At 42.5% G+C, this 16,979-nt stretch overlaps 1 protein-coding gene across 2 annotated transcripts in view; it reads right to left on the reverse strand.

Annotated features, from left to right (window-relative positions):
- Positions 1-663: 663 nt before the first annotated feature.
- FYB2 (FYN binding protein 2) overlaps positions 664-16,979 on the reverse strand; it is a 48,382-nt gene continuing 32,066 nt past the window's right edge. Inside the window, exons 10-20 of one of the 2 annotated variants that reach the window (XM_006025731.3) lie at positions 15,644-15,764; positions 14,752-14,795; positions 13,280-13,349; positions 11,680-11,763; positions 9,791-9,819; positions 7,907-7,964; positions 7,205-7,297; positions 4,363-4,459; positions 2,047-2,203; positions 1,851-1,884; positions 664-1,193 (exon numbers count right to left, since the gene is read on the reverse strand). In XM_006025731.3, coding sequence (XP_006025793.1) covers positions 1,181-1,193; positions 1,851-1,884; positions 2,047-2,203; positions 4,363-4,459; positions 7,205-7,297; positions 7,907-7,964; positions 9,791-9,819; positions 11,680-11,763; positions 13,280-13,349; positions 14,752-14,795; positions 15,644-15,764 — 800 coding nt within the window. In that variant the 3' untranslated portion in view covers positions 664-1,180. The remainder of the gene's footprint in view (positions 1,194-1,850; positions 1,885-2,046; positions 2,204-4,362; positions 4,460-7,204; positions 7,298-7,906; positions 7,965-9,790; positions 9,820-11,679; positions 11,764-13,279; positions 13,350-14,751; positions 14,796-15,643; positions 15,765-16,979) is intronic. The other variant, XM_014520864.2, reaches the window with a different exon arrangement.

Consider the following 16,979-nt stretch of genomic DNA (forward strand, 5'->3'; position numbering starts at 1 on the left):
AAGAAAAGAAAAAAAAAGCAGCTACATTTGCATTGCTGAAACCTAGATCAGAAATCTTATAAGAAAGCAAGCGATAGACAAGTTGCCTTAGCAACTTACCTAAATATAGTTACACAGAGAAGCCTGTAGATGAAGGACATCATACAAATTCCAATCTGGAATCAGATAAACACTTAAACTCCACAAGTACTCCATCTACATTTCAGAAGTCTAAATATTTGTGCTGGCAGGCACAACGTTGCGCACGCTTAAGCTTGTGTAAGTATGGATGCAGTCCAGCACACTTAATAGTAACCACATGTAGAGATAAATAAAAATGCCTTTAAGGGTTCTAAGTAAATGCTAAATATTTGCTCTGATTTCTTGAAGTTTCTCCATGCCAACTTTTGAAATTACCATGTGGCCAACAGCTTTGTGTGCGTGCCATGTTTACTTAAACTGGGAAACATTTAACCATTTCTAATTAAAACCATGGCATTTTTTAGAACAACTTAAGTTCTTATTTATAAATGAATGGACTCTTCCTCCTAGGAACTCTTGAAAAGTTTATATAATATCACAGATTAGGTCCCTCAATCTCAGTATGGTTGACCAGAGGACCAAGTTCACCTATTTCTCCCTAGTTCTAGGAGGAGATTTAAAAAAGAAAAGACTGCAAGCGACTTACAAAATTCCTTTTATTATATACTGGTATTAGTGTTTTATTTACTACTTTTAAAATTAAAGTGTCTATGTAAGTAACAGATTTTAAACACATTAAAGTCTGTTTGCAACACCTAAGAAATAATAGCAACAAGACAGACATCAAGTGACAAGTATTATGCACAGTGAATTCACACAAGAATTGTCCGTACAAATGCCAAGCTACATACAATACAAAAAAAAATGTATATAAAGTAAAAGTAACTGAGCATTTGACTACTGGTAGGCCTCATACATCCTCTTCAGTATCTGCAAAATCAGCAACACTGGAAAAAAAGTAGTCAGATTTCAATCAAGATGTGATAGTTGCCTGCCATGCACTATTACACATTTAAAAAGGGGCTTCTCATCTTAAGTGAAAAGCTAAACTAGCTTCATAGTCCCATTCGTCTCTCATCTGTTGCCATATAAGGACTCATGCTGTGCACCATCATGGAGGAAGCTTGAACCTGGTTCTCATCTGGCCTTCATCAGATGACTAGTATAGCCTGCTGCAATAGAAACAGGTTTATTGCAACACGTACCTTTCCAAAACACTTGGAATTTTCTGTTTAGTTATACGAGTATATGCCACAGATGCTGTTAACACTATTACCGTTAGACCTGACCACATAACAAATGGACCATAATCTCAGATGGCGTGAACTGGCATGGCTTGGTTGAAGTCAGTGGAGCTATGTCAATATAATTCAATTGCATATACTGGACAGCGTATTTTGGAGCTGCATTAGCACAACCTTAGCCTAACATTAGCACAATTTTCAGTTTCTACACAAAAAATAAATATTTGTTCCTCCCCACCCCCCAGTTTTATTGTATTATTGTAATGACAATTCAAATATACATTTTAGAAAAAAGAAACACAACTTTTCCCCCTCCTGGTTTGGATAACATTATAATAGATTTCATGGTTCTGCAAAGGTTACTTAGCTTGGTTATCTGGGGCCCAATTATAGTCTGACCCTGTATACAAGTCAAGTCAGATTTTTTTATGTGGGTTTTGGGAGGGAGAGGTGAGGCAGGGGGTGGTCTGTTTTGTTTTGGTTTTTTTTTGGGGGGGGGGTTGTAGGGCGATGGGCAATAGACTTGTAAAGTCAGATGACTATGCTATATGCAGAGTTTGATAGAGGAAAAACTCCAAAATTTACCTGAAATTCAAATGTTCTACTAGGACATATCCATCTGGAAAAAAAAAAAGATTCATATGCAGTTAAAGTGCAATTATGTACGTTTCCTCGAGTGCACTGATCATAAAACTACATGCTGGCAGTCATTCTCTAGACATACTTGCCTAAGAAAACCAACTGACATGCAACTATGTCAGAATTTCTAAAAATTTCTTACATTTTCCTTCAGCATTGCGACACAGCATTTGATTCCCTTCTGTGACATCAATAATGTCCAGCTGTTCTCCAGCTGTGATTGGTAAATCTTGCTTCCCTTTGCTCGAGACAGAACTCTGTGCAAAAGCTGTGTTGATGACTGCAATCTCCTTATTGTACTAAAATAAACCACACACAAAACAACAATTGTTTTGAATTGTTGAATATTCAGAGCTTTCGCTTTTTTTTAGTGCAACAGTTTGTCTAGTAATATAGATGGAATAATTTAGCAAGGTGAAAAGAGTGGCTTCAGGGGGAAGAATTGCAATTGTTTCAAGTCTGAAAACCCCAAGAAGAAGTATTGCAATTGTTTCAAGTCTGAAAACCCCAAGAGAAGAGCAATTGCAAGGTCTGTACAAAAGGGCATAGGCTCATAAATTCAACTGCAATTAAGAAGTCTTCTTATTTTTCCACAAGTAAACATTTAGGACAGCAAGATCTATTAGAATCACAGTACAGTAGTCCATAGAGAATTGCTGGAAATCTCATTTAGAAGGAAAGAGAACTAGTGTGACTTGCTCTAAAAAAGGAGCAGTTTCCATGGGCTGGATCGGGGTGTCCAACCCACAGTACACATGCCACAAATAGCACAGGCAGTGGCTGTGTGGCATGTGCCTTGGATGCTCAGTACCAGAATGGAGACCAGGGGCTTAGAGACCTTGCTGTAAGAGATGGCATCAGCCATCGCCAACAAGAGCCATGTTAGCCCTTCTCTGCATGGGCGACTGGTGCTTCCCAAGTCTGGGGGGGCACCCACAGATACTGCAGAAGCCTGCGGTGGCGGGGACAGGGCTGGCAAGCACCCACAGACAGGATGGGGCTGGCAAGCACCCGCAGACACCAGCGGCAGCAGGGATGGCTCTGTTGGGGGTGGGGGGGAGAGAAGGGGCATGTGCCCCCCCTACCAGTCACCTATTCTTCCCTGGGCCTGGAGCCACCAGGGGACAATCAGGTTCACTTCTGGGAGAACAATGCTCCAGGAGGGTTGGGGCTTTCCTTGTAGCATGCTGCCAAAACATTGGCCACCACTGGACTAGATGATCCAATGAGGCTTTGATCCTTTTCTTTTGCATGTGTGCATGGACTTGCTCTAAAAATTTCCTGCATTAAAGTGCCTACCATACAGGTCACAGCAACACGACATACACAGGAGCTCAAAGCAAGTTAGCACTGGAAATTGTCATGGTAAGGGTAGGTTTGCATCACTTCCTAAGCAAAAGTAGGTGCACAGCCTAAAAATAAGCAGCATCTGAAAGCACAGGATACGGGCTAACAGGGCTGCTCCAAGCCCTCTACTCCACAGATTTGCAGGCCCACACAGAGCAAGCAGGGCTTATTTCTTGATGGTACCTCCAGTCTCAGGAGAGAATATGGATGTACCCAAGAATCTAGTCCAGGTTGCAGGCCTATTTGGAAATAACTGATAGCAACTTAATTCTAGCCTCTCCACCCCAAGAACAGTGGCATTTTTAAGAGATGGAGAGATCTACTCTTTCTTTGACAATCCACACAACTGTAAGGGAAATCACCAGCATCTTTTTCCATTTCCACCTTCCTTGTTGCTATAGGCCCCAGCAACTCCATATCCTACCCCCAAAGACTCTCTACTGCAAAAGTCTAGCTCCACGTTGTGCTCTCTATTCCAATGTTAGTGAATAAAAACATTAACTCATTACAGAGAACCAGTTCCTCCAAGACTATGGTATAACATAACCAATAATATTACTCTATAGCAGCACTACAAAAAAACCACAACATAAATGCATCTGTGCCACTTATTATAGCAAAGTCTCAATAGTCCTAGTAAAGCCTATAAGTGACAATGAGGTTAAAGAAGCTATAATAAAGATCTAGGAGTTCAGTGAATCTTGACTTACTGGGCCACAGCCCTGGGGGGTGGGTCATCACAGGGTACCTTCCAATTTAAAAAACAGCCTGTGCTGAGACACCAAAGATGAATCAAGGAAGGAGTAGCAGCTGATTTCTTCTTTACCCTTTTAAGGCAGCTCTTTTCCATCCCACCACCCCAGCTATAAAATACTGTGTGACATGATGGGTTCCAGGATGACTTGTGTGGCCCCTTTAGGGTCAGGAACCAAAAATGGCTGTGAATTACAGACCAGGAGAGTAGGGATACTACAGGCAAGTTAAACCTCCTGCACTCCAGAGGAAGGCTGATCACGTGTGGGAACTTGTCATTTAAGTCCTGCATATGGTCACATTTGTCCTTCAACAGTGCTAAAACTTTTCCCTTTAAAAAGAATGAAGATGACATTACCATGAATGTCTCTCTAAAGACCCTTTCTTCTTTTGCCATTTTCTTGTTCTTTTCTGCATTGCCTTTCTTGGCTTTGAAGATCGCCCTGGAGGATGAGCTGGATCAAGAAATGAGATGCACTTAGTAGTTTCTTTTAAGTAATCTGTCAGGGAGTGAAGATGGTATGAAATGCAGCACAAAACACAGAGGGGCTGAATAATTCCAATTTAACCTGGAATGAATCCTTGCAAAAAACAAAGCAAATTAACAGTAACATATAGCATGGATTAAAGGCAACACACACATGCAACCTAGTTCAACAAGAGATCCCGTTTATACCTGCATTTTGCATAGGTTTAGGGAGACCGACTAGGCAGCAACTAAGCAGCTTTTTGCAATGAAATGAGTATTCTTTAAGGTGCAAAGAAGGTGCATTCTTTTCCGTCTCCCTTTCTTTGAGGGAAGGGAGAAGGGAAACAGGGACGCTTTCTGCCTTCAGCAATTTTTTCTCATTTCTGTTCACTGGACACAGGGCCAAGTATAAGAGGCAGTAGTACTCAATGTGAAAGTAGATGTTTTTGTTCAAGTTCTTTTGTAGCAACAGGTCTTACTATCGTACCTCCATCACCCTCATTTATTTATACATTTAAATAAAATGTGGGGTGCAGCACTCAGAAGGAAAGACTTGCTTAGTACTTTAGGGAACCATGTGTAAGAAAAGGTAAGAGGGCATAAAACTTGAAGTGGGGTCTCTGCAATTAGATTTGACTTGCCTGGGGCTAGTTGAGACCAGCTAAAGATCTAATCATTAACAGATCAAACAGAAAGCCTATGGTAAGAGTATTTCCTTATTTCCTCCACCACAAGAGCACTGCTTCTAGAATCGTCTGTTCCTGTATTCCAGTCACCAAGCTTTACCTTTGCAATTAAAGTCCATCTCTGCATAGGCTATGTCTGCACTAACCGCAGCATGCTTTAAAATTAGGTAGGCGAGGTATTGCTGGCCCCCTATCTGCAGTAGCCTAGTGCTCAATGTGATCCAGCCGTCTGAGCATTAGTTTAGCTTTTTAGGTGGATTCTCCAGCTCATGCTAAGCTGCGTGCTCCTGCTGTTGCAGCCACACGACCAGCACCAACCAGCTGGCTCAGATGAGTCTAAATGAGTTGCAGTCAAGCTAGGGTGGCCACCGGTCCTGTTTTTAAACCTGTCCCTTCTCCATGTCTAAATGAGGAACAGACTACAAAAAGTTGTTTTTCAGTTCATTGGTGGAAATGCATGTCAATCTTCTGTCCTTGCGATTCTATTGGCTGTGGCTCGAGGTAGGGCAATGCACAGCCAGGAGGAGCAGGGTTCCAAGCCAGCCAGGAAGGGAGGGTGGCCTTTGTCGTGGTCCCACCCCTTTCTGCCGATTGGCCAAGGGGTCCGGTAGCCCCACTTCTCACTGCTGATTGGCCAAGGAGATGGCAGCTCTGCCCCTCACCATTGATTGGCTGAAGGGGGCAGTGGTCCCTCCTCCTACCAAGGAATGTCCTGTATTCTAGGAATGGGGGTCAGTGGCCACCCTCCTTCAAGCCCAAGAATAGTTGTAAAGAAAACAGCAATTTTTTTTGCTGTTTGTCCCCTGTCCAAAATTCAAAGCCTAATAATAAAAAAAAACTCAGAATTAATTCATGAGTTCCTACATCGAGTTCAATGAGGCCAGAATTTTACCCAGCCAAGATTTCACCCACAGACTTGTCGGAGATTATTTCCTGGATACAAAAGGTACGAGGGCCCTCTTCTTTTGTGAAATCAAATCATTTTAATCTTAGGAGACAAAAGCCCATGGATGCCGAGTAACTTACCTTCAGCTTGTTTCCATTCAGTTAAAAAATAGGGAAGAAGAATAGATATTAGGGAGATAGCCAAAGCCAAGCAGTTTTTACATCGTATTAACAAAATAATTCATTGTTACTTTCAGCCTTCAGAGTTCTTATACTATCTCCAGGGAACAGGTGAAAACTCATGGTATTTCATAGCGAGACCCATTTCTTTTACACCAAACCCCCCCTAAAACATTTTGGTGAAAAAAAATCAAATAAAAACAGCTGCCAGTCAGGATGCTGATGTTACACCCAAGAAAAGCTAGCAATAGTCCTGGTTTGCTTGAAAGTCCCAGAATATTGATTGCAACCTGCTACAACAAATGTACATGCAGTGCTAAAATGAAATTAGGACTTTTGAGGAGAGTTTTCACAACAAAAACGTTCCTGTCCTCTGGTACCCGCGGACAACTGTTTACATGCAACATTCTCAGTTAAGATGAAAAATGCCGCAGGGCAGAAGCCAAGAAATAATTGAGAGATTTTATTTTTCCCTACCACTTATTAGGCCTTACTTGGCATATGGTGTGTGCACACACCCGTGGGTTGTAGAGCAGAGATAAGGCTTCTAACTAGCCTTCTCCCTATAAAGGCCATCACTATGATCTCAAACTCTTCTTTATTACCTGCTCATTGAAGTGCATAGCATTGGTCTGTTTAGAGTACCAGCTAGCTACATACACCCAAAAGTATCTGCTTGCATCAGTTAAGCATGCACGGGGGTATTAAAAAGGGCAGGTGTGTCCTTGCAGACCACCACCCCCATTTCCAGTTGTCTTAAACTTTTGCTCTCTAGCTTCATTGAAATTATGTAAAGAAAAAAGAGCGAACTGCCCCTATTCCCCCATGCACCACCCATCCCCTGTCCAAAATTCAAAGCCTAATTATAATCTCTCTCAAAAGAAGATCTAAAAATCATGTTGGACCAGGAAGATTAATGCTCTGTCCTAAATTAGAAGTTTCATTAAGAATACATTATAGAAATAGAGATCTGTCATCACCTTTCTGCATCTTCGCTGCTTCTCTTTCGATCCTTTTCTTCTTTCGTCATCAGAAATTTTAGCTTCCAATTTTTAGATTTTTCATCCTTCTCTCTAGGGATTGGAGGGGGAAAAAAAAGGTCTTTTCAAACAGAAGGGCTGCACAAAAGTTATGCAAGATAAAGGATCTCATTTCACACCACTGACATGCAAGCATTTAACAGAACTTAAGAGTCCTATATGAGCACACATCAGTGCTGCTCAATAGCTTGAGACCAGGAAACAGAATGCATTATTTAATTAAGAGTGCAGGTAGGAATTTTCCAGTAGGAAGATTTTAATTGACCATGAATTTATATGGAGGTTTGTGGGTTAAATGTCCTCCACTTGTGAAAACTCACTTCCAGTTCTCATTCTTTATGTTTTATCCAAAAGACAGCACCAGGCTGGAGCACAGATGCAATGCTCAGACAGGATTAGAACACCACCTGGCAAATCACGCATATGAGCTTTCACTTGGGGACTCCTATAAATACCAAGCAGACCAAGACCTTAACTTTGCTTATAAAGGTGCAGTGAGATAACAGTCAAAAAGCTACCGTGGCAAGTCACAAGTCTGTGGAGGAGTGCTGCTTTCAGCACAAACACCTGTTGTCTGGAGAAGCTGTATTTTGAGAAGAGGGGTGTGGAAGGGCTCAGACTCTGTAAAAACCGGTTACCTACTTTGTATCCTTCTGCGTCACACTGTCATCATATGCTGTGGCCTCTTGGGACACGATATCTGTTATCAAAACAGCCCGCATGACAGAGCATTAGAAAACATTCAGCTGAGCACATACAGTCTAAGTGCACCCCTACCCTGCCTTCTGCAGCACTTTAAGCCATTTGTTCATTGTAAAAAGAAACTGGGACTGAAAGTAGTCTGCTAAATGCAACCAGCCCCAGGAGACTGAACATCATAGGAATGAAGATTCTCAACATCGGGAAGAGAGCATTATTCTTCAAGAGCAGATACAATTGACTGCAGGGAAAATATCAGGCACCTTCAGTGTGCACTTGGGTTTTTTAGCATTTGTTTTCAGCCTGCGGGTAAGCGAGCTGTCCTGGATGGAAATGCATAACGTTTGAGACATAGGCAGTCCTCGTCTTACGTTTCAAGTTACAACGTTTCGCACTTACAACGTTTATAAATTGGCACCCTGTTTCAACTTTATGACATCAGTTTCGACTTTACCGTGCTCGATCTGATGCAACACCACAGCAGCAAACAAGCCGGCTGTGTCGCCCATCTCCCTGGAGAACATCTGTCCAAACTTCCTTGGACACTTTCTTTAAGAAAGCAGACAGGACTCCAGAAAAACCTGCAGCCAAGACTCCTGCGAAGACGCCAGCTAAGAGCCCTTCAAAAAGTCCAACCAAGAGTCCTTCAAAATGTCCAGCAAAGTCACCTCAAAGAAGTCCTTCCAAACCAATATGATTGCTATTTACAATATAAATACATTAATGTAGCTATATTACTCATCTATAATTGATCGAGTACAAAATTCTGGGGTATTTTTAGTGAAAATAGGGTATTGGGCCTTGGTTCAGGAACCAAGCCCCCATTTATAACATTGTTTCTTATGAGAAAATTGGTTCCGAGTTACAACATTTCGACTTAAGATGCGGTTTTAGGGAACCAATTGTGTCATTAAGTCTGAGGACTGCCTGTATATTAAAGGTAGACACTTTCAGTACACCGTAGTCCGGAGAACAGAACCCAGGTATCCCAGCTCCCAGGATTATATTCCAAGCACAGGACCATCCTTTCCATGGAGTTTGCCTTCTTTTACACCAGGAAAAAGCTGGAACAATCGTGCCCTGGCGATTATTCTTCTGTGGCAGGACTGGTACATTCACTCTGACAGAAGGATGACATTCTTGGGCTTGATTCAGGCTCATTTGAAGTGGTGGCAACTTGCTTGAATCCACAGGTCCAAATTTGCCTCTTTCCTCTACCATCTAAAGTGACTTTCACAAAAGATCAAAGTGCTTCTACAAAACTCCTGCAGCCAGTTATTCAGAAAAGCTGCTACGGCTGCGAGGGGGAACATCATAATGTAATCTTTGGCTACGTACCTGCAAGTTCACCTCTCTCTCAGACTAATGTATAGCCTCTACGTGCCACAGCAAAATTTCAAAAGCATCACGATTGTATAAGTTTTAATGGGTGCCTATACACATGCAGGGAGTCTGTTCCAACACGTTGTAATTACAGCACGTCAGAGCAGACTCGATTAATCGAGTCTGCTGGAGTGTGGTAATTGCTGTGCCCCAGCAGACTCCAGTATCATGTGCATCAGCCTCCGCATGCTGAAAAATGGCAGTGGGGGTGCTTTAACTAAAGCTCGTTAGACAAACTTTAGTTAGAGCAGCCTACACCACTCCCAGAGGATGTCTATAAATGCCCAATTTTTTATCATCGTCACATAACAGCTATTTTAAAAAAATGATAGCATTTTAGTCTTTTCCCCACCATGCAATACATTTATGCGGTTTCCAAACATACACTAAAGTAATCCCTCTGGGACAGAGAGCATTTCACTTAGCTATACATGAATAACTTACCTAAATTTGGTACTGAACTGGAAAACATGCTGGGAATAGAAAGAACACAAAAGAGAGTAAAAACAGCATTTCAGGGGCGGGGGGAAGGTAAATTAATTGAACATCAATACTGTTCAAACAACCATCTTGACAGCCAGTCACTTCCACCTGAAACAGGAGCACGTGAACTAAAAGATGGACAGAGATGTTAGGAGGCTTTATTCCACAGCCAAAAAGCATGCATTTCCGAAGTGCAAGTCAGGTCACAAAGGAATTTCCATCACAACGTATAGGAGAAACTACTGGAAATTAAGCCAGCGTCTTCATTATCAAGCCAAAAGAGCACCCTTCCTTGTATGCTATTAACTTGCTACATCAAGGGCTGAATACATTCTTTCTTATGGCAGACTGGATGTAAGAAGTTAGTGCTCTCCCAGCAGCTAGAGAGAAAACTCAAGTCACTACTTAGAGTGGCATATACCTTCCCCTGGTCATAACCTACAGGCCTGGGCTGCCAGTCCCAGATGTCCAACTACTACAGCCATCCGCAATAAAAACGTGCATGATGTTTTTTGCACTGCTGATGAAGTCTTGAAAGAAAAAGACAGGAAGTTTGTAGAAAAAGTGAAAAAGAGTGCACAAGATCAAACCTGCCTTGGCAAAATTGGAGGTGGCTGACTTACTGATTTAAAACCCAACAGAGTATATGGGGAGTCTCTCCTTTCATGTAATTGGGCTTTGGATAAGGCATAAAGGGTGCAGTCCTTTCTCCTCTGGTGATTTGGGCTCTCTCTCTCAGCATGGCAGTAAGCATGCATAAAGGGAAGAATAGATTTTTGCAGCCTTGTTCTGACCACAATCCGACATAATGCCAGTGAAGTTACTCTGGATTTACACCATTTATAAAACCAGATTCAAATCCAGCAGGTGGTATGGGAAGAATGAGATCCCTTCTTCTAACTGGTCCAGAGGAATGAGACATGCTAGACTGGCTTTGAACATTTCATGAGTAAATTATTCTAAGGTCTCTAATATTTTCAAATTCATACTAGAGTAGCAGAATGGATTTATTGATCACCAGGGATCCTGGTTTTCCCTGATAAAAAAAAAAAAAAAATCCCCAATTTTGGGGTAAAAGTAACCCCAAATCCACATTTTTCTGGGATCAAAATACTCTGTCTGTTTGTGTGGCACATTTCATTTTGATCCCGGAAAAAATGTGGATTTTGGGTTCCTTTTTTTAACCCGAAAATTGGGATTTTTTTTTTTTTAAATCAGAGAAAACCAGGATCCCTGTTGATCACAGCCCCTACAGAAGGTATACCACATGCATTTAAGCATGACATAGTTACAACTAATAGATGAAGATTGTTTTTCCCCCTCATTTAATAAAATTGAGTTTTAAAAAAGGTCTCAGCCTACTGACTGGTGGGGGAGAGAGACCAGGGAATACAAAAAATCACTTTAGTTTCTCTTCCTTCGTCCAGTAAGCAAAGTAGTTCACATGGAGACACACCAACACAAAAGCGAACCACTCAAGAGTTTGAAAGCGATGAGAATCCCAATGCTTCAACGTATCTGCTAATCGTTAATGCAGGGCATTGGGAAAAAAATTTGATTCTTCCCGTTAACCAGTTCATGTTTTCTTCCTATGCCTTCTTACAAGTGCTTGGTGTTGGCTACCATTGAAGACAACAACACAGCACTAGACCAACCCCTGGCCTGCTCCACTGTGGCAATATATATATGGACCAGGTGTTGTGGGAGGAAGAGAGGGGAAATCACTACGGACCTCATAAAGCAATTTTCCCAGTCCAGTTATATCTGGAACGTCATCCCTCTTGCGTCTATAGTTATGAAAAAAAAAAAGTGAACCTGGCGGGAGGTTTTTTTGGATGCTACTTTCTTACCGTAAGTTTTCCTTCATCTTGGTATTCTTCAGTTTAAATTTCTCTTTCTTGAAAAAATTCTTCAGTTTGTCTATTCTGTCCAAACTAGATAAGAAGAAAAGCAATGTAGATACCAGGCTTTGTGCCCAATGCCTACCAGGGGCTATCCAGCAACAGGTCTGGAGACGGTCCTCTCCTCGGAGAGAAAGCACAGCCCCTACACAGCATTTAGTCCATTAAGCATGTACTGCAGGTAGATGCATCATATTCAGCGGCATGACCAAGACTCTTAAATATGCATTCAAGCCTTTTACTGGGGCCTTATAATAATTCAGCTTCTGTTCACACAACCTCTGACAGGGTGGACCAGGGGGGAGTATTGGCGATTCCCCTTCCCACTGAATGTATAAAGAAAGAATTTTAGTGGAACTCCAAACCGTGAAGAAATTAAACTGTACCTTCCCTGGCCCCGTACCTGATGCGCATGACATAAAGGGGGGACAGTGTTGCAGTTAAGGCACACTACTGTCCGATCTTGTTTCTTTTCCAAGCTCCGTCATAAATCTGTCCTGCATGACCTTGAACAGGACACTCCAGAGCCCACGCTTCAGTTCGGGTTGTATGTGCTTGGTCTCAGAAGGGTGTTGCAAAGCTTACTGGCCTTGATGGACCCCCGCCCCCAAATGTAGAAGAGAAGCTAGGTTTAAACCCTAGATGAAGTCTGTTACAGACTCCCCAGCTGGAAAGGAAGGGAGCAGGTGCACAGGCACAAGTCTAAACACCACCATGTCCCAGAAACAAAGGCATCAGATCAATCATTAAGAAGTCTTGAGGATCAGGTCCTCCCCCGGTCTGCCACATCCAGCGGCTGTGTCAGCTATGCTGGAAGGATGCATGGAAACTCAAGGCAAGGGGGAAATCCTTAAGCCAGTCGCTGACAACACAATTACTGAGAACTTCCAGGTCGGCCTTTTTAGCAGCCAACCAAATCTGTAAACTGAAAAAAGCTCAGATCGAGAGCAATATATGGAAATGTCAAGTGCCGCACCTTGATTTTACAAAGTTCTTCTGATTTCTCATCTGCATGCAATTATGATTGGAGAACATTTCTAATGAGCAGGTCCCAAGTTCACTGTGGGGGTTAAAACTTGTCAGCGGTAGCTTACATTTGTCATTCATTTTGTCTTGGTTTTATAATTAAACATTGTATACAGATGGCTCCCTTTGGGCATCTTCTTTTGCCGTGATTTTTTTGCCTCTGTCACTATACACTAACCTCACATGCAAGTCATTTCTCCAAAAACTATTGAACATGTTCAGTCAAGTAGAGCAAGTTAACTAGTAACCTAGCATGGCATTATGTCTGGAAAATGACCTTAAATGCAAAGTACATATTTCTGAACAAGGCAAGGCACTGTAGTTCAAACAGTAAGGCCTCCTTAGGTCAGGCATTTAATTTTGGAAGTGTTAGCTGACATTTAAAAAGCAACATAAGGGGGGGGGGGTGAAAATCAATAGCTGTTCTAACAGTTGGAAAAAAAAAATCCACTTCCAGCCAGTAGCCACAGCAAGAGAAGTACATTCAGCTGCTGTGAAACAAAGGCAATAAATGAGAACTCACTCCAGTCTGGTTGGCATATCATCCCCATTCTGAACATCTTCATATGTTTCTTCATAGTAGTCTTCTGAAACTTGGAAACACAATAGCCAAATTTATTAAACCAAATGCAATGGCAACAAATTCAGAGATTTACTATAGATAACGAATTCTGCTCCAAAGAACTGCTTACTCTTACAAAGTAAAACCATACATTTACAAAAACTTCTTGGTTGTACTTTGAAATTTCAGTAGCAATGTCAAGGTAGCCTATTGCCAAAGTTAGAGTAGTATTGATTACCAGGCAAAGCTGAGAATGCACCACGTATTTGTTCATTGTTAAAATATCATGCACGTTTCCCCCACAGCAATTTGAAAAGACGACATTGTGTAATATTCTGTTTGCTAGAAGGTAGTGTAGATAACAATTGAAAACTGTAGCATAGCCAAGTATTAGACCATCCAGGAAATAACTGCACCGTTACACATTAAAACCTCACTCAAGCTAACAGAGAAAAGATGCATTAAAAAAACATTTTTTTTTTCCTGATTCTTCTTGGATAATATTGGGCTAAAATGGGATTGGCATCCGACAGACCATCATACATTAAAATCTATATTAGTACAGGTGTTATCACAGGATAACTAGTTTTAATTATAGTTTGCAATAGGGAGTCAGAATGGCCTTAGCAACTATAATTACCATTGCTCAGACTGGATGCAGACATCCAACAGAAGGGCAAGATTCACTGGTGCACAAAAGGCTTAGTGTGTTAAAACTTCACTTCAGCTCGCTGGTGGAAAATTCTGTTCCCAGATTTCTCCATGTGGAGGTGTCATCAGGAAGTGGAACGGATGACGTTTGGGGAAAGGTAGGGAGAGTACATTAGAGAAGGACGGGAAAAAGAGCAGGCTTTTTGGAAGCTATGTTGGCTATATCAACACTGTAACTGGAAGGAGCAATTCCAGCACACAGATCTCTCAAGCTAGCTTTGAATCAGGCAGCAGTGCCGCTATAGTTGTCCAAATATGCAGGATGCTGTACAGCCCATACTGCACCCCGTCCTGACCCAGCTTCAGCTCTGCTGGCATCCACTTAGTGCTAGCCCAGAAACCATTTGCACTGTACAGTGGGAGTGTTTAGGGGTCGAAGACAGAATACCTCCACAAGATGCTGAAAGTATTTAAGCCCACTCCAGTAGTCAGCACAAGCTGGACAGCAAAGCTTAAGGGCCAATGAAAGGAGTCTTTCCCATGCTTTCTGTAGAGATCCCGATGCCAAGCCCATGGATTTTTTTAAGGTTGGATTTTTTTTTTTTAAGGTTGACCAAGAGTCTGGCTGAGGACCAAGTCTTACTGTTGGGTTTAAGTGCAAAACAGGACCTTTGTGCACAGACTCTCTCCTGGGGACAGCTTCACCAGACAGTCAAAAAATGCCTCCACATCATGTAATGGAAGATGGCCAAGTTCAAACTTCCCAATTCAGCCATACTTACAACTGTCAGAAGTGAAGGAGTTACAAGCACCGGAGCCTTGGCCACTAAGGAACAAGGTGGAAAGCATTATGTGGATTATTGACTATATTACAGTTTTAAAAAGACATTTCAAAACCAAGTTTAGGTCAATCAAGATGCCCAATCATACAGGTATGCAGAGGGCTTAAATGACCCCCCCAAAATGGTGCACCTGATCCAAGTTAGATTCCTTTTGCCTCGAGACCAATATGGCTACAGCCTGGACACCTGATCTAAGTTAGTGCACTTAGATCATAGGCAACTGGTAGGGGGTGCATGTGCTCCCCCTGATGGGGCCAGTGCCCCCCCACCCTCATGACGGCCAACACCAATGCTGTCTGCAGGGCTGGTGCCCCCCGACAGGGCTGCCACCATCAGCAGCTTCTGCAGGTGCCCCCCCAGATTCAGGAGGCACCAGTCACTCATGACTTAGCTCAAAATTGAGTTAACTTGATCTCAGAAAGGGATAGCCTGATCTCATGAATGCCTATAAGTGTTTGCAGCACAGCCACAGGGTTGGGAAAACCCAGCTGCTCACACCAGCCCTAGGGCTATGCTATTTCCACCCCTCCGCCACCGTGAGTTATTTTTACCCCTCCTCTCGACTGGGTAACCACAGACCCACACCCCTTGGGCCCACCAAAACCTGGACCCTTTTGTCACCAATCCAACCTACCCTTCTCCACCCCGAATTACCTACTGCAGGCTCCCTGCGTGGCTCCTGGGGAACAGCAAATGTCTGCTCCTGGCCACAGTGAACTCCTGCCCATGGTCTAGGCATAGGTGTATTAAAGTAAGCTGCCCACACCTGGACCAGGTGTGGCAAATGCTTGTTCACACTATGACTACCTTTTGAAGCATGGGTCATACTCACATTCCACCCTCCAGTCCTTCTACATCATCATAAACGTCCAACGACTGCACAGGTTTCAGCCTTTGGCTCAAGGCCACCATTTCTTCATCTGCATTCAAGGCGCCCACACACACATAGCCAGCTGGAAACAAAACAGCATCTTGTTTTAGAAGCTCTTCTGCTTGCTACTGTCAGGTCAAGGATAATCACCTAGCATAATTCACGTTGGTGTCACAACAAATAAAGTCAGCTGAAGAAGCAGCCAGACAAAACTCCCATAGATACAGGAGTTCAAAGGGTGTTCGACTGCTCCAAGCTCTTTTGACAAGGGAGAGCAGACAGCTTTGAAGACCTTTTATTTTGGATTTACCAATTAGCTCAGGCCCCCCCTGCCCCAAGCCCTCGGCTATAGCACAACCTAAGGACAAGAACCAAGAAATCTGCTCACGGGCATTAACTGAAATAAAGCACGTGATTGACCTTTCAGTATTCCCAGTGGGGTGGGTAGGGTTTGAGGAGAAAGGATTGATGCATCACATAAGTACCAGCAATGTACCTGCAAATTACTATGGGGAAACAAGTCTCATTTGTGATGCCGGCAGATGTCTCTATTGTATTGAAAGACAGGAAAGCTAAATGTGTTGAATTACATTTCAATTAGGACAAAACACTAGTTAAATAGGGACAGCCCTCTAGCTGTATTGGGCCATTATCACATTTGAAGGGGGAGTGGGGAAGAAAAAGGACGAGACTAATGAAGAAACATTGACCATACAGCCAAAAGCAACTAGCAATTTTCAGGTGCCTCACCAGAAACATGTACTGTAATAACCACCACAATTCCTGTTCTGAGCACTGCAGACTAGTTCAGACCAGACTGACTAATTTATTCTTCTTATTCCCTGCCTACCTCCCCACATCGCCTCTTCCCTCCAGCTCATCCTTCCCTCCCGCTCCCTCCTCATCCCTCTACAGGCACAGTCAGATTTTCCATACAATCTGCTCCAAGCTTTTAGAAGCTCATCTACTCAAAGACATCAGTGACAGGTCAACCCTGAGTGCTTTTGAAAAAAAAAAAAAACCAAAAAACTCAACCCACTATTGCATCTAACCATTCAAGAGTCCAAATCAAATCAACAGCTCAGTCACAAAATAGTGACCTTCAGTAGCAACCCAATTAAGTGAAGTGGTCTGTAAAAACATTGTTTTCCCAAGGAATAAACTGAAGTCATTACTTACAGTTAAGACCAATTTTACTTCATTCTCAAGTGAAAAATCCTATCCATACAACTTACAAGTATTAAAGCTTCCCCCCTTGTCTTTACAAATCCTATTATATCATAATGAATAGCTTTCA

This window comes from Alligator sinensis, unplaced genomic scaffold (assembly GCF_000455745.1).
Source record: "Alligator sinensis unplaced genomic scaffold, ASM45574v1 scaffold941_1, whole genome shotgun sequence".
Classification (NCBI taxonomy): domain Eukaryota; kingdom Metazoa; phylum Chordata; order Crocodylia; family Alligatoridae; genus Alligator; species Alligator sinensis.